The sequence below is a fragment of the Mus caroli genome, unplaced genomic scaffold (assembly GCF_978045245.1).
Source record: "Mus caroli unplaced genomic scaffold, Mus_caroli_1 scaffold_3, whole genome shotgun sequence".
Lineage (NCBI taxonomy): Eukaryota > Metazoa > Chordata > Mammalia > Rodentia > Muridae > Mus > Mus caroli.
In genome coordinates, this window is record NW_028227258.1 from 67,417,064 (window position 1) to 67,440,000 (window position 22,937).

At 41.9% G+C, this 22,937-nt stretch overlaps 1 protein-coding gene across 1 annotated transcript; it reads right to left on the reverse strand.

The window, feature by feature from the left end:
• Window positions 1-3,455: 3,455 nt before the first annotated feature.
• LOC147005542 (TD and POZ domain-containing protein 5-like) lies at window positions 3,456-4,541 on the reverse strand. Its single transcript, XM_085835287.1, has one exon. The coding sequence runs from the start codon at window positions 4,539-4,541 to the stop codon at window positions 3,456-3,458; it is 1,086 nt and encodes a 361-aa protein (XP_085691413.1).
• Window positions 4,542-22,937: the final 18,396 nt, after the last annotated feature.

The following is a 22,937-nucleotide window of genomic DNA, read 5'->3' on the forward strand; positions in this document are numbered from 1 at the left end:
ACAGTGTAGTCACTGAAATCAACAAATAATACATAGGATCTCATGAAACTGAAAAGATTCAGAAACAAATACAACTGGAAAAGAAAGTCAATGGAGCAATTCCTAGTGATTCTCTGCTATATTTTTAGACAGGAGCCTAAAAGAATAATTGTCACCAGAGAAACGTCATCTATCAAAATACGGGAGCAGATGAAATAAACTACACCAAGTATTAGGCAGAATCAAAGAATCCTGCAAAAGAAGGGGAGGTAGGATTTTAGAAGGCAGAAGTGTCAATGATAATACAAATACAGGGCTCAAAAAATCAACTAACCTAAACTAGTCAACCTAAACTGGTCCCATGGAGGATCCCAGAGACTAAACAAACAATCAGGGAGCACAAATGGGTGAAGACTCTTGGACCTCTGCATCAATGAATGTGTGTCTGTGTTTGTGTGTGTGTGTTCATATAACACATATATGTATGTTATAGTTGAGCAGCTTAGTGTTCTGGGGGGATTCCTAACAGTGGGAGGAGGGCCTGTCTCTTGTAGACTGCTGTTTATATGTTCTGCTTCCTTAAGAGTACACATAATCAGGTGTAGTCAGGTGAATTCTTAGTTATATAAGGCTAGAAGCTGTGATTGGGAAGTGGGAGGAGGGAGTAGAGTGAAAATTTTAGAAAGGGTAGAAACAGAGACAGGGAAAGGAAGAAACAAGACAGAGGATGGAGACAAGATGAAGGAAGAAGATGAACCATAACCACGTGGTCTGAAAGAGCCACAGGTAGCTATGGATATCGTTGAAGGGCAATTGAGTAATTTGGCATACATTTGCCCTATCTAGGTATGCAGCTTGTCCTTATATCAATTGACTTTTGAATTCTTTGTGTAATCATTTTAGGGGTTGATGATTTAGAGTTATAAATGTGACTGATAAATTACAGGCCTCTGGAGTTTTATTTTACTGGGTTACAGGGACTTGAGCAAGCAGCAGCTGGCTTTCTGCTGGCTACCCAAAGGAGGCAATTAGACTGGGAAGATCTGGGCAGCTTGGCAGCCAGTTTGCAGCAGAAACCATGGGGGCAGGTGAGATCTCGGTTGAAAGCAAGTGGCCAGACATATTGTGGATTACTTTTTATATTTACCCGCTATAATTCTCTGAATCTTTTGCCTACTTTTGGGACCCCTTTCCTCCTACTGCGTTGCTTTGTCCTGCCTTAGTATGAGGGCAAGTGTCAATATTATTGTAACTTGTTACGTAAGGTTGACATCTTCGGCAGGTCTGCTATCTTCTGAAAAGAAGCAAAGGAGTAGACATAGAAGAAGGAGTCTTGGGGGGAAGCTACTTGGAGGAAAGGAGTAAGGGAAAATTGATGTTGGGATGTAATATCTAAAAGGAAATTTCATACAATATAATACAATAAAATAAATTCATGCTCAAGAAGAATTCTCAGAAGAACACCCTAAAACTTTCATGGAGGCACCATAGAAATTCCAGAGAGTACACTTTGAGATACTGGGGTCTCTGAGCCCCTCAGGGCAAGGAAGAGGGCAATGGTCAAGGAATTCCAGAGGGTGCTCAATCTGAGATCCGGATTGCCATGATTTTCTTTGATCGGTTCATTCCCAAAACACTTAGAAGGAGCCTGATACATCTGCCCCAAAATGAAGCTGTTATAGCATATTTGATCATACTGTAAACCCCAAAATTGTGTTGCTTGCTGAAAAAAAAAAAAAAAAACGAAACCTGTTTTTAGTTGTAGAGTGACTCAGATTTTTGCACAGATCTTTAATCTCTCTGGCTGTAATACAGATATACATACCTTTAGTATACACCTTTAATCCCCAAAACTGAAGATAAAATTAGTTTGTATCAAGAAGCCCAAGTGTGCAGAGAAACTGAAAAATCAGAGAAAGGTTAGACAGAAGAGTCTATGCCCAACTGCTATGGAAAGAAAAAGGAAAGGAAAACTAAGTGATCAAAGTTGGGGTCATTCTAGACACCAATACATGGTGAAAGATGAAATTTCAAGACCTGTAAGTCATATAAAGTACCCAGAAATTGCTGGATTTTTGTGAGCATAGAGGCTGCCTGGGGCTGAGAAAAAAAGAAAAACCTGGGTATGCCCAGTAGTTAAAACATTCCTGGGAACAGCTTAACCTTAAAGATAAAGAAGAACGTGAAGACATAACAGGGCTATCTGAACTGTGTCAACAACTCACAGAACTCTGACACCCTGCACGTACATGTAATTTTTCTGCTGATGTTTGAATAAGCCAATTGTGTGTTGCTATACTGAATTCCACACCCCTAAGCCCTTTACCCCATAAGAACCCCTAGTTTTCGAGCCTTGGGGTCGAATCCACTGCCTCCTGTGTGAAATACTTTTCGACCCGGAGCTCTGTCATTAAACTGCCTCATGTGTTTACAACAAGAAAGGATTCTCGTGTATTTTGGGTTCTCTCTCTCTCCCAAGGCTAGAGTGGGGGTCCCCAAAAGGGGGTCTTACAATGGCATGAACCAATCTAGGAAAATAGGTCTCTATAGATACCCCTAAATTGGGGTAATATATTACATAACTTCTGTTCTAGAAATAGACTTATAAAAGATAGGATTTAATATCTGGAAGTATTAAAAGCTGCACCATCATACATTCATATATAAGAACTGGCAGTCAAACTTGGTAACATGAAAGTAATGCACTTTGTATTGACAGTGTAGCACAGTGAGAGGTCTGCACAAACATCCAGAGCTGAGCAGGACTAATTAAACTACATGTGACTTCTCTGAACATAAACATCTCTAGAATCCACAAACTGTTTTCAAAAGTTTTATTCATATTATATTTTATTTGGTTAAAGTTTTGTCTAGAGAGCTGTTTGTAGCAATGGAGACCAGATGAGGGCCTCAGATACTCTGGATCACAAGTTAATAGGTGGCTGAAAAACTCTCCTGTGTGCTGAGAACTGAACCAGAGTTCTCTGAGTGAACTGTAACTGCTTCTACAGCTACGCACCCACAAACTGAATCTTTAAAAAATAAAAAGTCTTCATTGTCTTTTCCTTCTCCAATGAGTTAAAATTTGTGCTTGATTTATCCTTTGCTCTGGGCCCCAGGCATCTCTTCTACATAGTCCAAATGCAGACAGGTGTCTCTGAAGAAACTCAGGTTTGTCTGTCCTTAGGGACAGCACCTAAATTAAATCCCAGTTTCCTAAATACCAGACAAAAATCAAACTAGAACATTAACAGAGTAGATGTCAAGGAGACTGTCCCAGACTCCAGTGCTGCCTAACCCCCACCCACCATTTTAACATACAACAGCTATTTTAAATGCTGAGCCACAATGCTGCCTTTTCCAAGGTTCACTATAAATGTTCCAGCAATACTGTACTCTAACCAGAAATCAGTGGTAACAACAGTGGTTATGCTATTGGAAGACAGATGTTGGTCATAGCTGTCCATCACTTAAACTCATTTTAGGTGTTTGAGTGAAGGCTCCAAGAAACACTGTGCCGGACCCAGGGAGTGGACTGCTTCAGCCACCAAATGGGGATGGGACTCCATCATTGACTTCCAGTCTGAGGTCTCTGAGACCTCAGAAGCATGAAGTGCAATGAAATCCAGGGCCTGAGTCTTCAGTTGCTGTGTGTTGTGGAGGTCAGCCAGGATGAGAGTGTGTGCAGCATTCTCCACAGAGAGGTTCCTGCAGAGAGCATCCTCACACAGGACCTTCAGGCCTTCCAGGCCATACTTGTATGCAGCTGTCAGCACATCAGTGGCCATGGAGTGGCTTTGGAGGTTTGGTGCATTCCCAGTATAAATGAAGCCCATCATCTCCTTAAACACTTTGGGATCCAGGTCATGGATCTCAGTGGGGTTTGCTAGTCTCTCCTCCATTTCATGTTCAAACATGGCTCTGAAAACTGGAGAGCGAGCTGCTAGGATGGCCTTGTGAGCCCTGAATTCATGGCCAGCTACCAACAGGCAGCAGTCTGAAAACAGGGAATTCTCCCACAGTTCTCCTAGGTCATCTGTCAACAGGTGCCTTGGATCCTTGATTGCAGGTGTTATGTTCTGTCCAGGCATGCCAAAGACAGCTCCTACTATGCTCACCTTGCAGCAGAGGGTGAGCTTGTTTTCAGGGAGAAACCGACGTGGATGAGAGATGAGGAAATCTCCAAGGATGAACTTTTTGAATCCCCTGTATTGGTTTTTTCGAAACCTAGCGACATTGAAGCTCTTCATACATTGATATTTCTCTCCTTGGGAAGTTGTGACCCAGAACTCGTACTTTGCCCAAACTGGGCTCTTTCGACAGCTGAGCAACTCCAGGAAAACTGACATGTAACTTTCACTTATTTCATCGACCCCATTTGGGTATACTCTCAAACACCATGTCACTTCATCATTGGCCTCTAAAGAGAAGACTGGGCTCGTAATCATTCTCCTAGTTCCATCTATGCAAGGTGAAAAGTTCCTAATGGTCCACACATAGCAGAATTCCTTAACACTGATATGTGTGTAGCCCCAGTTCTGGGCTTCCATGTCCTCTGACATTTCTACTGGAGGTAGATTGGAGGTTAAAGTTGATCTGAAAAGAAGAACTAGAGGTTATTTACTCTTCATCCTGTTGGTTACAATTATAATACACTTTATTTTTAGTTTCAATTTCTTCGAAATTGCCCCTTCTATGATGTTGGCAACTTGTGTTGTAACTGCCGTTGTGTTTGTGTGTTTATTGAATCTTAGGTCTATGGTAATTCGTTTTGGCTATTTTATCCAACTTTGTAAGAGCTTGCAAAAATTTAAACACTCTCCTTTATATAGTGTTGTATTTCTACTGCCATCTGGTTATCTGTGGTGTTAGCTAGTCTTGCTGTGTCTGACTGTGGCTTGTTCCTCCTGCAAACCATCTAATCAATCCCATAACCCCTAAAGAAAAGGAAATAGACATTAAAAGTCTCCCATCCAAAAAAAAGCCCAGACCCAGATGGGTCTGAGGCAGAATTTTATCAGGCCATCAAAGAAGACCTAATACCAATAGTCTTCAAACTATTCCAAAAATAGAAATAGAAGAAACACTACCCAATTCATTCCATAAAAGCACAGTTATGCTCACACCAAAACCACACAAAGACCCAACAAAGAAAGAGAACTTCAGACCAATTTCAGATATGATCATTACTGAAAAAATACTCAAAAAAATTCTCAAAAACCAAATCTAAGAACACATCAGAAAGAACATCATCCACCTTGATCTAAAAGACTTCATCCAATGGATGCAGTTATGCTTCAATATATGGAGATTCACCAACATAATCCACTGAATAAACAAACTCAAAGGAAAAAAAAACCCACATGATCATCTCATTATATGCTGAGAAAGCATTTGACAAAATTCAACACCCTTCATGGTAAAATTTTTGGAAAGATCAGGAATTCAAGGCCCATACCTAAACATAGTAAAAGTATACAGCAAACCAGTAGCCAACATCAAACTAAATGGAGAAAAACTTGAAGAAACCTCACTAAAATCCGGGACTCTCTCCCTGCCTAGTCAACACAGTACTGGAAGTCCTAACCAGAGCAATTAGACAACAAAAGGAGGTCAAAAGGATACAAATTGGAAAGGAAGAAATCAAAATATCACATTTTGCAGCTGATGTGATTGTATCCTTAAGCCACCCCAAAATCCCACCAGAGAACTCCTAATCCTAATAAACAACTTCAGCAAAGTAGCTGCCTATAAAATTACCTCAAATCAGTAGCCTTCCTCGACTCAAAGGATAAACCATTTTACTGAGCACATTTAGTGGAGTGGGGTGAGTTCCCACATGGAGTAGTAATTGGAGAAAGGACTGAAAGAGTTGAGGGGGTTTTCAGGCTCATTTTGGGAGCAACAGTGTTAAATGGCTACAGTCTCCTTAGGACTGGACTTCCAACCAAAAACCACAGGCTGAGGTCCAGCTAATATAACAATTGCTAAAGCCTGTACTTACTTAGTCCACAAAGTTTGAAGTCTCAGGTGTTCTGCAATATATACGGTAATCCTGAAGAAGTAGGTTCTAATGTCAGTGAAGAAACGGGCTTGCTTGTATGATGGGAACAAGCAGGCCAAGAGACAAATCTTTCTTCTTCCATGTGCTTATATAGACCCAAAGCAGAAGTTGTGGCCCAGTTCAGGGTGTGTCTTCTAGTCTCCATTTCTGCATTAATGGTGTGTGTTTTCCTTTCTCAAGATGCAGAATAAAGGTATGTGTTTTCCTGTCTCAAGACCCAGATTAAAGGTGTGTGTTTTCCTGTCTCAAAACCCAGATTAAAGGTGTGTGGTTTTTTTTCCCCTCTATGGCTTATTTGAACTGGAACTATCTCCTTCATGTTAAGGAAAAAAAAATTAGATATTTTCTTCATTTACATTTCAAATGCTAACCCCAAAGCCCCAATATGCCTGCCCCTGCCCTGCACTCCAACCCACCCTCTTCTGCATCCTGGCCCGAGCATTCCCCTGTACTGGGGCATATGATCTTCACAAGAACAGGGTCTCTCCTCCCATTGATGGCCAACAAGGCCATCCTCAAATACATATGCAACTAGAGACACAGCTCTTGGGTGTTCTGGCTAGTTCATATTGTTATTTCTCCAATAGGGCTGCAGACCCCTTTAGTTCCTTGGGTACTATCTCTAGCTCCTTCATTAGGGATCCTGTCTTCCATCCAATAGATGACTGTGAGCATCCACTTCTGTATTTGCCAGGCACTGGCATAGCCTCACAAGAGAGAGCTGTATCTGGGTCCTGTCAGGAATTCTTTCTGGCATATGAAATAGTGTCTGAGTTTGTTGGTCATATATGGGAAGTAGAACTCTAGCAAACTCTAGATGGTCTTTCTTTCCATCTCAGCTCCGAACTTTGTCTCTGTAACTTTTTTTTTATATTAACTCATTTTTATTAGATATTTTCTTTATATACATTACAAATGAGATTCTGAAAGTTCCCTATACCCTCCTTTGCCCTGATCCCCTACCCACCCACTCCCACTTCTTGTACCTGGCATTCCCCTGTACTGGGGCAAATATAAATTGCAATATCAAGGGGACTCTCTTCCCAGTGATTCCCTGCCTATTAGGCCATCTTCTGCTACATATGCAGCTCCAGACACTAGCTCTGGGGATACTGGTTAGTTCATATTGTTGTTACACCTATAGGGTTGCAAATCCCTTCAGCTCCTTGTGTGCTTTCTCTAGCTTCTCCATTGGGAGCCTTGTGTTCCATCTTATAGATGACTGTGAGCATCCACTTCTGTATTTGCCATTCACTGGCATAGCCTCATACAAGACAGCTATACCAGGGTCCCTTCAGCAAAATCTTGCTGGCATATGCAAGAGTGTCTGTGTTTGGTGGCTGATTATGGGATGGATTCCCAGGTAGTCTCTGGATAGTCTATCCTTTCGTCTTAGCTCCAAACTTTGCCTCTGTAACTCCTTTCATGGGTATTTTGTTCTCTATTCTAAGGGGGAATGAAGTATCCACACGTTGGTCTTCCTTCTTGATTTTCTTGTGTTTTGCAAATTGTATCTTGGGTATTCTAAGTTTCTGGGCTAATACCCCCTTATCAGTGAGTGCATATCTAACGACTTCTTTTGTGATTGGGTTACCTCACTAAGGATGATATCCTCCAGATACATCCATTTGAACAAGAATTTCATAAATTCATTATTTTAATGGCTGAGTAGTACTCTATTGTGTAAATGTACCACCTTTTCTGTATGCATTTTTCTTTTGAGGGACAGCTGGGTTCTTTCCAGCTTCTGGCTATTCTAAATAAGGCTGCTATGAACATAGTGAAGCATGTGTTCTTATTACCAGTTGGAACATCTTCTGAGTATATGCCCAGGAGAAGTATTGCTGGATCTTCCGGTAGTATTATGTCCAATTTTCTGCCAGACTGACTTTCAGAGTGGTTGTACAAGCTTGCAATCCCACCAGCAATGGAGGAGTGTTTCTCTTTCTCCACATCCTCACCAGCATCAGCTTTCACCTGAATTTATTTATTTATTTATTTATTTATTTATTTATTTATTTATTTACTTATTTATTTCTTTTGGTTTTTCGAGACAGGGTTTCTCTGTATAGCCCTGGCTGTCCTGGAATTCACTTTGTAGACCAGGCTGGCCTCAAACTCAGAAATCAGCCTGACTCTGCCTCCAGAGTGTTGGGATTAAAGGCATGCACCACCATGCTGGGCTGTCCCTGAATTTTTGATCTTAGACATTCTGACTGGTGTGTGGTGGAATCTCAAGGTTGTTTTGATTTTCGTTTACCTGATGATTAAGGTTGTTGAATATTTTTTCAGGTGCTTCTCAACCATTAGATATTCTTCAGTTGAGAATCCTTTGTTTAGCTCTGTATCCCATTTTTTAATGGGGTTATTTGAATTTCTGGAGTCCAGCTTCTTGAGCTCTTTGTATATATTGGATATTAGTCCCCTATCCGATTTAGGATTGGTAAAAATCCTTTCCCAATATGTTGGTGTCTTTTTTGTCTTATTGACAATGTCTTTTGCCTTGTCCCTCTAACTTCTACCATGGGTATTTTGTTTCCCATTCTAAGAAGGAACAAAGTATCCACACTTTGCTCTTCCTTCTTCTTGAGTTTCATGTGTTTTGCAAATTATATCTTGGGTATTCTAAGTTTCTGCACTAATATATGCTTATCAGTGAGTGGATATCATGTATGTTCTTTTGTGATTGGGTTACCCCACTCAGGATGATATCCTCCAGATCCAACCATTTGCCTATGAATTTCTTTCTTTCTTTTTTTTTTTTTTGTTTGTTTGTTTGTTTTTCGAGACAGGGTTTCTCTGTATATCCCTGGCTGTCCTGGAACTCACTTTGTAGACCAAGCTGGCCTCGAACTCAGAAATCTGCCTGCCTCTGCCTCCCGAGTGCTGGGATTAAAGGCGTGTGCCACCACGCCCAGCAGCCTATGAATTTCTTAAATTCATTGTTCTTGATAGCTGAGTAGTACTCCATTGTGTAAATGTACCACATTTTCTGTACCTATTCCTCTGTTCAGGGACATCTGGGTTCTTTCCAGCTTCTGGTTATTATACAAAAGGCTGCTATGAAAATAGTAGAGAATGTGTCCTTATTATATTTTGGAGCATCTTTTGGGTATATGCCCAGGAGTGGTATTGCTGCATCCTCTGTTAGTACTATATCCAATTTCATGTATGGAAATGTTAAATTCCTCATTTTCAAAATTCCCTGAGTATTTGTTTTCTTTATGGATTCTATTTCCATTTTCACACATTAAACAATTTCACTCATTTCCTTTCACTCTTTACTTTGTTTTTGTGGATTTCTTTAATGGATCTCTTTCTTTCCTTACACTGTTTATATATGGGTTCATGGATTGGTTTAAGGGATTTCTTCATTCTCTCCTTAATGACCTCTATCACCTTCATACAGATTGTTTTAAGGTTTTTGCATGTTCTTCAGCCATGTTGGAATGTTCAGGGACTGCTGTGTTAGGACAGCTGGGCTACAGTGTAGACTTTTTGCCCTGGCTGTTACTGACTATATTGTTTATGCTAGAATCTAAGATTCTGGGGTTGCAATGATTAAAGATTTAGATTCTAATTTCTACATTTGTCTGTGTTGGGTAGCAGTTCTGATTCTTGACTTGTGTTCCCTCTCCAGATTTTTGAAGAGTATCTTTGCTATATGTTGTCAATGTTTAGGACTCATGGCTGTGAAGGGACATCATGACCAAAGCAGCTCGTATAAAGGCAAACATTTATTTGGTGCTGGCTCTCCATTTTGGAGTTTCAGTCTATTATCATCATGGTGGGAAGCATGTCATCATGCAGGCAGACTTGCTGCTAGAAGTGCTAACATCTCTACATCTTGATCAAAAGGTGACTCTAGTCTAGACGCAAGATGCCCACTGCTGCTGCTTGCTGGGACTGGAACATGCTCCTTTGGTTCTATTACATGTTCACTGCCTAGGCCTGGCTGTCTTAGAACTAGTTCTGTAAACTGACCTTGAAGTCAGAGATCTGCATGGCTCTGTTTCCTGAATGCTGGGATTAAAGGCATGTACTACTAGGCCTGGACATAATCCTCTGTTTACATTTTTACAATATCTTCATAAATTCTGGATTGTAGTTCATTCCAGATACAGTCAAGTTAACCATTAAGGACAGCCACCACTTCTGTTAGGCAGGAACTTTCCTTTGGACCTAATACTTTTGGCCACTGGTGGTTTAATGTTTCCATGTAGAGGGAGCTGACACTTAGGGATGGGGAAAGTTTAAAAGTCTGAAAGGGTTCACAGGAGGGAGGAGATTGCACCACAACCTGCTTATTTTGTCTCCTTGCAATTTGGGGAGACAGTGAAAAGTGGTCACACCACTTTGATTGCTATAGAGTTGGGGATTAGACTAGAAAGTGTGTTTCTACAAGAAGTGAAGGTGAGGGAAACATCTACAGGCAGTTTCCATGCTTCTCTGTCAGGACTGGTCAGTGAGTTTTCAGTGAGTGAAAGCTGGAGTTAGCAGCTAGCATACAGCAAGGAGTTAGGGGGAGGGAGCTTAAGGAGGAATTGTTGAGCTTGATCTACATAAAGAGATCCTGGACAACCAGAGAAAAGCTGTCTCTAAACCCACCATCACCCCAACAATATAAAACAACACCCCCCCACATAACCAAAAAAACAAACAAACGAACAAACAAACAAATTTCCATTCTCCAGGGTAGAATCCTGGAATGAGTTCTGAGAAACATTGTTGCATCAGTGAAAAGGACAGGAATTTGGAATGGAATTCATAAAACACTGAGAATTTAGCTAGGGAGGAAAGTCCTTCAGGTGTCATCAAATCTAGGGACTTGTGCAATTTGGTCATCTGTATTGCAGGGTTGAGTGACTCAGTTGTCCACAGCTATGATGGGTGATTATGAGTGTTTCCTTTGTCTAGAACTATGTTTCTTATTTATTAAGTGTTTTCAGTGAGAACTGTAGTAAATACATTAAGTAAGCATCGGTACTTTCTTACTCATAAGTTGCTGGCTGCTGTATGTTTTTGAAATATCCAACACTTTAATGTTTCTCTTGCCCTTAACCAAAATGGCCCTGAAGGATATCTGGAGCTTAGAAAACAAAGATGGCCACGGTGTAGTAGTAGAGGGATGGTGTGGTGGGATCATCAAGTTAATAATAATCTTTCCCTTGTCTCTGCCAGTGACAAATATGGCTTCCTCAGCATCAAGTACATGGCATCTCCAGACTACTGTATAGGAGAAGGCACAAGAGGGCCCTTGAAAATGGTGCACGTTCAGGTGGCCTTGCACCTGGTAGGTTTCAGTCAGTGTCACTATGGCAGCCAATGCTGGCAAGGTCCAAAAGTTTCCTGCCCCTTGCCTCCCTGGTTGCAATTGGAGGAGGCTGCCATGGTCCCTTCCCTGACCTCCAGGCTTCTCCCTCCACCTCTGAGCCAGCCTCTCTTTCCCACAATGTAATACTCCCTGAGATGGTAATCCATGAGATGCTACCCTGTGGAGGATGCTCCTGAGGGGAGGTGCTCCACCTGCTGAGCAGCAGAGCCCAGAGCTCCAAGGAACTAATTTCCTGCTGGCCTGGGCTCTGAAGCCTCTCTGGGATAGCTCCTGGCTCTCTCTGCACCTTTCTGCAGAGTCAGGTACCCACACTGGTCCCGGGGATAACTGCCAGGTGCCCTGGACTCGAGACCCAGAGGCTGCCCTTGCCCAGGCATCCCTCCCATGCCCACAGCCCGGATCACAGTCTGGGTTCACGTGGGCCGTGGACCCCTGCCACACCTGGGCAGCCTTGGCACACCTGGGCACCGGAGCCATGCCTGCTGACCCTCTAGCCCTCCTCCTCTGTCCCTGCATGTCTTCTCACCCCTGAGGCCCAGTGATGGCTTGTTGGGAGCTATTAAGTCAACCTTTGATCTCTAAATTGGACCTCTCCCCCCAGAAGAAAAAGGGGTCAAAAGCGGGCCAGTGACACATGGATTCTGAGAACAACCACGGGATGTTCCAGCCCTAAGTCATTGCTGATGTCCTGACCACACCCTGATACCACCAAGTTCCTGCTTCCCCATGTAGCTGCCAAAAGAAAGAATTTCTATTGCCCCCTCCTCCCATAAGTACTTCTCCTTTTGCTTGTATTGCCCCACCCCTCCCACTGATAAGTATCTGTACTTCCCCTTTTTCTTGTGCATTTAAGCCTTGGACCTTTCTTAATACATTTGGGGCTTTGATGCATTCCAGAACGGTTTCCATGTCGTTTTTCACTCAAGGCCCTCGTCTCTCTCTACCCCCCACTTGGTTCTTAGGAGGAGGTCCCCTCGAGACCCTCGAATAACTGGACCTGCTGGACGGGTCAATGGCTTCCCACAGTCCTCTCTTTCTCTTCTTTGGGCCCTGAAGTACCTTCCTGGCTGCTCAGAGTCAACCCTCTTCATGCTTCAGTGCTGCACCTTTTATGCTAAGGAAGGGTTGAAGCAGAGAACAGGCTGGGTTGTCAAACAAAACACAAGACTGATGTGTGACTTAACTGCTGGGAAGCCTCCAGTCCCCAAACTGTCTTCTAGGAGTTTATTAGTTCGAAGCTGCACAATGTTTGAGCCTTTTCATCCTAGGGAAGATGGACTGAAAGCTGCTAGGTGAAGACATTATTTTAGTTAAGGAGTTTCTGTATTTTAAAGGATGTAATGGGGCTTGCACTGACTTCTTCCTGCCCAATTGAAGAGTTGTTGATACCTGTGCTTAGATAATGCGAAGTTTGATTTTAAAATGTTGTGGGAATGGTGGTGGCGGCTTGTGAAGAGCATTCAAATCTGGAGGAGCTCCTCATTGTCCCTGATCCAGAAACCCCCCACATGGTCAGCCTCAGCCATCTTCACATGTTGCCTGAGGTGGCACCCATTTCAGGAGTGTCATGTCTACCTGGATGAGCCCATCAAGATCAAACGTTTTGTGGAACACTGTCCACCAGCACAGGATAATGTTACCTTTGATTGCAAAGTGCTGTCAAGGAACCAAGCTCTCCTCTGGCTTTATCACAAGACGAGCAAGACAGGGTCCAGCAGTCCTGGAACTCATGCTCTAGATCAGTCTGGCCTCAAACTCAGAGATTTACCTTCCTCTGTGTCCCAAGTGCTGGAATTAAAGGTCACCATGCTTGGCCTTGCTTTTAATTTTTAATTCGATTTAGCTTGTTTATAGTGGCACTGTGCTTTGCAAGTTACTTATATTAAAGAAAAAAATATAAAGGATCTTTTTAGTTTTTCAAGAATTCATACATATGGAGAATATTTTAAAGAATTCTTCTTAGGGCCTAAACCTCAGGTTTTGGTTGAACTACTGAATTAATTCCAACTCAAAGTAAGTTACATAAGGCTAAGAGGACTATCTCCTGTTTTGTCTCTTGACCTTTTGACCCCTCTTTCTAAGACTTTATTAAGTTTTTAGTCCCTGTCTGTGTAGAATGAGTCTCTAGTTGCAGGTGGACAAGGAGTCGGCAAATAACAGACAGAAGCAACACAAGAGATTGTGTAGAATCTGAGTGTAATTTTTCAAGTCGAGCATCAAACTTTTTATACAGAAGAGCAACAAGAAACCAGGGGAGATACATCTGTCGAGTTACAGTGACACAATACAAAAGAAATGTATACATCAAAAGAAGGCAGGGACCAGTCTGCTGCCACTAAGAAGGGAGCCAGGTGTAATGCTAGTCTATTGTTAAGCCCACCACCAGGGGTTCTTAGTAAATGCCTGATTATGCTGTTTCTTTGGGCCTAGTGAAGATACCCTTTTCAGGGGGATTCCCTAACTTTTTCATGGTAAAACCACCTATTCTATAGGCCACTGTGAATTCCCTTATCTGGGTAAGACTGGCTATTGTCCCAAGTAAACACTCTACAGACCAGCCCTGAGCTATTTGGCTCCATTCTTTGTAATGCCTAATTAGTTTCACTGTCTCTACTACAAGTAAATTTCAATGTTACTGAGTAGGTAACATTCTTACTGTCTTTCTACTGAATTCCAAGTTTGTTGGCTTCAAGGATTTTCTATGATGTTGGAACACTGGTGAAGGCTTAGCTATGTCAGAATTAAATATTTAAAGGCACTTATAATAAAATAATACTAAAAGAGAGCATGTGGATCCATACACCAGACTAACACAGGGATAGGTTATGCATATACGAATTATGAGAATGCCTAGATCCAGGAGGTTGAGTTTCCTTGACACTCCCTGCCTTGTGAGTGCTTCCAGGCCTCTAGGCCTGCCAAGCAGACTTCACTGGAGTGTGCGTAGCACTGGTCCTTGGTCCTATGAAGACTCGATAGATGCCCCAGTGTAGGGAAATCAAGGGTGGGGGAGGTGAGACTGGGAGGGTGGAGGAACACCATCAGAGAAGCAGGGGGAGGGAGGATGTGTTAGGGCGTTTCCGGAAGGGAGGGAAGCCGGGAAAGGGGATAACATTTGAAAAGGAAATAAAGAAAAAATCCAAAGAAAAGTAAAAAGAAAAAAAAAAAAGAAATGTAAATAGAGAAAATGTCTAATAAAAAAAGAATATCCTTGATAAAACAAACAAACAAAAGCCCATGCCCACAATGACAGACCTACTCCCAAAAGGCAGTACCTCTAAATGTTCCACCCCTTAGAGCAAGCATATACAAACTACCACACTGTTAAAATTTGGGTCAAAATTGGACCAATTAATTTGGGCTGTTATTAAAATTCTTGGAAAAGATAGGGAGGATATTAATCATGAGAAAGAGGTGGCTAATTCTTTAAATGAATAGAAACTGGGTGATCAAGCCTTAAAAGTGATGAGAGGCAATGAAGGAGGTTTTCTCTGTGCAGGCAATATCAAAATTAAAACCACTACCACCTGTGTGGGTGACAGCTCCCTCAGCTGTTAGTGGTGTCTCCTTTAGACAAACCCGCCATCGCCTGAAAATGACTCTGAAGTATGGGATGGGGAATTTAGTATCAAAATAATACTGAATTTTCTCTACTTTTTGATGAGGAGAGTTTATGAAAATGCTAACTTCACAACCTAGGCAAGCCAGGCCATGGCAGGAAACCATGCAGATATTTAGCAGTTTCTCCCTGGCCTCATGAGGTACACTTGGTATTTCCAGTGTAATTTCAACAAAATCAAAATTATTTTAAGCCCTATGGTCTTTATTTCAAACTCTCAAAAGAAAGGCAGCATTGGACAGTCCTCCTATATTATCTAGAGATGCAAGAACTACAGCTATTTGATTACAGACTAAAGAGGCATTTGCTCATCATGTGAACTCTTTACTGCCTTTAAATTTAATTTTCCTCAATAAATTGTCTCCTGTAGGTATTATATAGCACAAGAGGATAAACTTCGGGATGAATTCATTTACAGCACAGGGGCCATAAAATACTAGCTGCTTACCTTACTCTTCTTGCTCAGTTTAGTAAATCTGATGTGTGTGTGTGTCTGTGGGGTGGGGGTGGGGGGAACCTGATGTTCACAATTACATGGTGTACTGGCTAGTTTTGTGTCAACTTGACACAGCTGGAGTTATCACCAAGAAAGGAGCTTCAGTTGAGGAAATTCCTACATGAGATCCAGATGAAAGGCATTTTCACAATTAGTGATCAAGGGGAAAAGGCCCCTTGTGGGTGGGACCATCTCTGGGCTGATAATCTTGGTTCTACAAGGGAGCAGGTTGAGCAAGCCAGTAAGGAACATCCCTCCATGGCCTCTGCATCAGCTCCTGCTTCTTGCCCTGCTTGAGTTCCAGTTCTGACTTCCTTGGTGATGAACAGCAGTATGGAAGTGTAAGCTGAATAAACCCTTTCCTCCCCAACTTGTTTCTTGGTCATGATGTTTGTGCAGGAATAGAAACCCTGACTAAGATACATGGTTTCCACCCTTGCTGTATCATATTAATCTTAACATTTTAAAAGAGCATTACAGAACTCTGTAGATTTTTTTAAATTTCACTGGCAGATTACTATGGAAGGATAGGAAATCATTATCCATCTGGTAAGCTATAGGGTTCTCTCACAAACAGAACTTGTAATTACAAAAATTGTCCAACCTTCTCCCATTCCACAGATCCTTATTTTATCGTTGGTTCAACTAAGGGTATGAGAGAGATTCATGGTATACTTCTTTTTCCTCAGCCCAACAGGTGGTACTGGCTGTTTTGATTCATCTATTACAGGTAGAGCCTGTATAATAAGCAGGCTGATACATTAACCTGCCCCATTTTTACTCTTCCAGAAGAAAGTTGGGCAGGGGTGGGTGTGCATCTGTCATTGCAAATGGAGCCACTAAAACATCACGAATTCCTCTTTAGCTTCACCAGCCCTGAGCCATCAAAGATACCTGTGGAGTGTGAGGAGAAAGTGGAAGTCACAAGAAAGATAGCAAGCCTCTTGCTAATGGAAAAAGGGAGATGTGGCTCTACCATCAAAAGTCAAGTTGCCCACCTGGGCCCCAATGATGGCACCAGGGGAGAAGGTACCTAGACCTTGGGTTGTAACAGTCACTCCTCTATCTGGAGAAAGGACTTCCCCTTGGAATCTGAATCACTTCCTGACTGCATAGGACATCACAAAGTTTTTATTACTATTAAAGGCAAATGTGAGATTATATTCTACAAGATACCAGAACTACAAATTGTCTGGGTCTCCTTTCAAGCTATTCTCTAGATTTCTGTTGTCAACCTAATAATGTCACTAGTAGTACCTGACATCGTTTGGTTCTTTGTTCTTGGTGGCAAAGTATTAAACACAATACTTTAACAGTTCTAACATCCATTGTATTTATAGGATACTCATGCATCAAATGAGAATTAGATTTATCTACAACATCTCAAATCAAAATCACTCTAGATATCTTCCTATCAAAAATAAAAAAGGAGGAGATGCCAGATTGCTTATGGAAAAACTCCAAGGAAACAAGAGGAGAGTCTGTGACCTCACTTTCTTCAAAACACAGAGCTTTTCTTGGAAAATGTTTTTAAGCTGCTTTTTAGTGTAGCAGATTGAAGTGAGTTTACTTCAGCTATTGTTATTCATATGCCTCTATGGGAAACTATATTTTCTGCACATGTGGTTTGTCCCTGTGATTGAGAGCATTACTTATGTGATTCTTAACCTTCAGAGTATAAACTGTCTGGACAAAGATGCTCAGAATAAAGGTGGCTACTGCGTGCAACCTTAGAGTGCCTCGTTTTTAGGTCCCCCTCTCCTAGGTTCATGCTGCCAACTAGAGTGGTGAACAGCAGTTATATTTTTCACATGTACATGCAAACTGTTCCTCTTACTGGTGGTATCTGGCTGGTACTTGCTGATTAAAGTCCTACAGATGGCTATTTGGCTATACTGGTTGCTTACTTAAGAGTGTGGAAGAGTAGTAAGACATGGATAGCAGCTGCAAGTGACTTGTCTTAGTTTTGTATTTTTTGCAGAAAGCAAAAGGCAATCAGGAGAACGTTCTCTTAAACAGGTGAAGTCACTAGGACAACCTTTCTTTTTTCTTCACATCTCTGAACCATTTTGATAGACAGATTTAGCAGGAGTGGGTGGGTGGGAGAGCCACCCTCCTCCATCTCATTCAGTTCCTGGCCTCCCAGTCTCCATGTGTTTAGTCCAGCTTCTCAGAATTTTACTTACATCTGCTCGAAGGAAGAGTCTTTGCTCTCAACATGTATTTAAGCAGGCAGCTACTTAACTGATTTTTACCTATTAAGATAAAAATGCTCTTTTGAGGGACTGAGATACTATCCCTGAAACTTAACAGACCAAGCTTACTTAGTGGGCACAGGTCTCTGAGCTCAACCCCAGCAATAAAAACAAAACAGGTCACCAAAGATTATCACTTGCTAGCTGGATGTCAGCAGTGAACAGCCAACCTGTTCTCTTAGTGACCGTGACTTCAATGAACAAGGTGTCCTGATGTCCTACAGAGATTTACATTGGGAGAAGGTACAGAGGAGACAAGTGCTACATTGAGCCTCAAGAAACATGAAAGAATTTGACCATGGCTTAATTGGTGCTAACACTAATGATATTAATTCCTTTGACTCAATAAAGAGCCAAGAAAAGCATGCACAATCCATTAAACGTTTAGACAAGGCTTTATGTTGCATTTATTTATTCTCCAGCTTGTACAAACTGGATGTAGAAGCATAAACATAGTATTTCTACCATCTTCAACAAAAAATATAACCAATATGTGCAATTATTGTATTAAAAATACAAAAGGGATACAGACTCCACCAATGTCTTTGTAAAAGACATACAGGTACAGGTGGTATCAAAAGAGTGAGGAAATCACTAGTTAATTGTACATTCTGCACTTGACATCACAGAGCGAACTGAGATTAGCAGTCCTACGTTCTACAATTACTTAATGCTTAGATAACATCTGTGCAATTTGTGGTAGAGCTAGAGGTTTGTCTTTCTCATGAGGTTCATAGCACATGAGGTTCGTAGCCTATAGAGTAAAACTGGCAATAATGCATATTACATGTAAAATTACAAATGCATATGTGACAATGTGATACAGAAGTAGACAAATGCCATGACATAGAAGAGAATTATTAAAGCACTGACATTGTCTGACACAGTGAAAAACACCACAATTCGACCTTTAAAACTTGAAGCTATTTACGTTTATCTACTGATCAATATGATCAGCTGAATTTAATGGATAAATCCAGATCAGCAGCCCCTCACATCTGAGTACTACTCAGATTGGCAGCCTTCACTTTTCTGGATTCTGTGCAAAAGCAACACAAGAATAGACTGGCTGGGTCATTTTCAGTCATTCTAGGGCTATGAGCAGCTATGAGCAGACGGGTGCTACACTTAGGCCTTCTCCATATGCAGTGTCCCCAAAGCTACTTATATGTCAGTCTTTGGAGACTAACCACTTTGCAAGGGCTGGCATATTTAACCATGTTTGTGACCTTTAATCGTGTTTAAAGACATACTCTCTGGTGCCAATCCAACAAGGGGAGGCTGTCTTAAAAGAGCAGTACAAATAGCTGGCATTTGCTCCAACACCCCAAGCTGCCTCACTGCAATGCTATCCAGTTATAAACGTTTCTTTTAAGAAATAAAAACAAAAAGCTCTAAAATCCTAAATTAACAAAACTCAAAAAACAAACATAAAACACAAACAAACAAACATAACTTAAAAACAGGGGTTGCTAGCCAGGTGTGGTGGCACACGCCTGTAATCCCAGCACTCCGGAGGCAGAGGAAGGCAGATTTCTGAGTCCAAGGCCAGCCTGGTCTACAAAGTGAGTTCCAGGATAGCCAGGTTTATACAGAGAAACCCTGTCTCAAAATCTAAAAACAAAACAAAAACAACAAAAAAACAGGGGTTGCCATTGTAATTGAGCAGGACACAACTTAAATAACACCATCCTGCCTCATAAGGCTCAGACAGGACATACAAGTCCTAGTTCCCTCCCATGGTCATGTGCAAACTGTTTTACATTAGAGCCTCACCCACTGGGGAAGGGGCAGGTGAGGAGTCTTGGTATTTAAGTAATTGGCTAATGTTTGATGCTTCTGGGATAGGGCACTTCCCGGGTAAGGCCAGAAGGACATGGGAAGACAGAGTCACTGCACAGGTCTTCCCTTTGTGAGGCCAAACCCTGTCTGACATATTTGGTTTTCCAGAAACCCAGGCTGGCAATCCTAGATAAGGTTCAAAATAATACTCTAATCATTAAATGGATATAACATTTACTCTGTGAACACAATCTTCAAACTAATTTTTTAAAGGATATTGTAAACAAGTGGACAAACACTGTACTTAAAGGATTTCATATCAGTCTTTGTCTTATTTGGTGGGTTTGAGACCCCGGGTAGTTCAAAGGCTAGCTTATCTCATCTTCCAAATGAGATCCAGGGCTAGGACTGGATTGAAATCTAAGAGGAAGATTGGAATCTCCTTCCAGGCATGGAGAAGGACTGCCAGAGGGAATCGCCTTTCTTCTCAGTATTTCACATGTTCACATGCAAAGGGGAAAGGAAGAAGGGGAGAAGAAGCCCCATGCTACTTTAAGGCAGGGAAGGAGGCGAACTGGTCCACCATCCTCAGATGTGCATGCCAAGGCTCCAAGGCTTGGGATGTTTTCTTGTGCTCTCCTTTGGGTGGCTCATTCTGGATCAAGGAGCCTGTGCCTCAAACAGTAGACACTTGTTCATCTTCTGCAAACACAGCAGGGGAGAAAACAAAATAAGGAATCAACAAGTGGATAATTTCTCTGTGCTATCATGCACAAAAACAACAAAATGGGTACATCATGCAAATCTTAACAGATATCCACAACATCCACAAAAATATATGTATATATCTTTGGGGGTGGGTGTAGCCTTGGCTATGCTAGAAGGTGATATGTAGACCAGGTTGGCCTTGAACACGAACAGATCCTCTTGCCTCTGCTTCCCAAAAGCTGGGATTCAATTTCTACACTGTCATACCTGGTTTATAAAATCTACTAAAAAGGCAGCTGGGTGTGGTTGTTTAGGTCCATATTCCAGCACCTAGGAAGCTGAGCCAGGAGTAAGTAGCTGAAGCAGGTCCAGCCTACTGTCTTATATACAGTAATAACTGTGATGGCCAGTCTAGGGTGCTACCTTGATTAACCTAGAAAAGGGAAATTTCAACTTGAGGAACTGCCTCCAGTAGGTGGCCTGTTAGACATTTTCCTGATTGCTAATTGACTCAGGAGGGTCCAGCCCACTGCAGGTGGTGCCCTCCCTTGGAAAGTAGGCCTGGCCTATATGAGCTGACTGTGAGCCTGAGGGTAATCCAGTAGGCAGTATTTCCCAGGACCCTGCTTCAGTTCCTGCTCCAACTTCCCTGAATGATGGGCTTTTCTTACCTGGAATGGAAGATGGAATAAACACTTTCCTTCCCCAAGTTGCTTTTGGTCAGATTGGTTTTATAACAGACAGAGGAACCAAACTCAGACTGCAATAAATAAATAAAACTATGTACATGCTTATTGGTTGGAATGTAATTAGTGAAGTTTATTTAAGCTCTAAAACCAGATGTATTTTAACAAGATTTATATGTATGCCTGTTTCTGTGTGAGGTACATGCATGGGAGCAAAGTTGTCCCTGGGAGCCAGAAGAAAGGACTGGATTTCCTGCACTAACATTTTAGGCAGTCCTGAGCCACACCTACATGGGTGTGGAAACTGAACTGTGCTGCAAGAGCAGTTTATATGCTTAACCACAGAGCCATCTCTCCAGGCCTTCCTTTTTAAAAAGCGTGGTTTTAAAATTCTGTATGTACACATGCACACACACACACACACACACATACACGAGCACACACGCACACACATGAGATCCAGTGGCCAGCAGAGTGTGTTGGATCTCCTGTATCTAGAGTTACTGCGGGCTCTAAGATGTCCACATGAGTGTTGGGAGCTGAATTTTGCTCCTCTGGCCAAGAAACAAGAGCTCTTAGACACAGAACTATCTCTTCAGCCCTAAGCCCCTCGTTTTGTAACAATACAGTTAAACAGGCAAACACACAGACACAAATAAGATAAAAACTACAAAAAAATTCCAGGAGAATTTACAAAAATGTCAATATTTATTTATCTATAATTGAATGATAGTGATTTCCATTTATTACGTTTAGACTTTGCTATGATGGCTGTGTACTACCCTGAGATTCCACCTCACACCAGCCAGAATGGCTAAGATAAAAAATTCAGGTGACAGCAGATGCTGGTGAGGATGTAGGGAAAGAGGAACACTCCTCCATTGTTGGTGGGATTGCAAGCTTGTACAACCACTCTGGAAATCAGTCTAGCGGTTCCTCACAAAATTGGACATAATACTACCGGAGGATCCCACAATACCTCTCCTGGGCATATATCCAGAAGATGTTCCAACCAGTAAGAAGGACACATGCTCCACTATGTTCATAGCAGCCTTATTTATAATAGCCAGAAGCTGGAAAGAACCCAGATGCCCCTCAACAGAGGAATGGATACAAAAAAATGTGGTACATTTACACAATGGAGTACTACTCAGCTATTAAAAAGAATGAATTTCTGAAATTCCTAGGCAAATGGTTGGACCTGGAGGGCATCATTCTGAGTGAGGTAACTCAATCACAAAAGAACTCACATGATATGAACTCACTGATAAGTGGATATTAGCCCAGAAACTTAGACTACCCAAGATATAAGATACAATTTGCTAAACACATGAAACTGAAGAAGAACGAAGACCAAAGTGTGGACACTTTGCCCCTTCTTAGAATTGGGAACAAAACACCCATGGAAGGAGTTACAGAGACAAAGTTTGGAGCTGAGACAAAAGGTTGGACCATCTAGAGACTGCCATTCCCGGGGATCCATCCCATAATCAGCCTCCAAACACTGACAGCATTGCATACACTAACAAGATTTTGCTGAAAGGACCCTGATATAGCTGTCTCTTGTTAGGCTATTCTTGGGCCTAGCAAACCCAGAAGTGGATGCTCACAGTCAGCTAATTGGATGGATCACAGGGCCCCCAATGGAGGAGCTAGAGAAAGTACTCAAGGAGCTAAAGAAATCTGCAACCCTATAGGTGGAACAACAATACGAACTAACCAGTATTCCCCGGAGCTTGTATCTCTAGCTGCATATGTATCAGAAGATGGCCTAGTCGGACATCAGTGGAAACAGAGGCCCATTGGTCTTGCAAACTTTATATGCCTAAGTACAGGGGAACGCCAGGGCCAGGAGAGAGGGGGAAGGGCATGGGGGAATTTTGGGATAGCATTGGAAATGTAAATGAACAAAATAGCTAATAAAATTTTTTAAAAAATAAAAAAATAAAATCAGAAGACTGGTTCATGATGATAATGTGGGAAGTCCTGGAAACCAAAACAGCATCTGCTTTC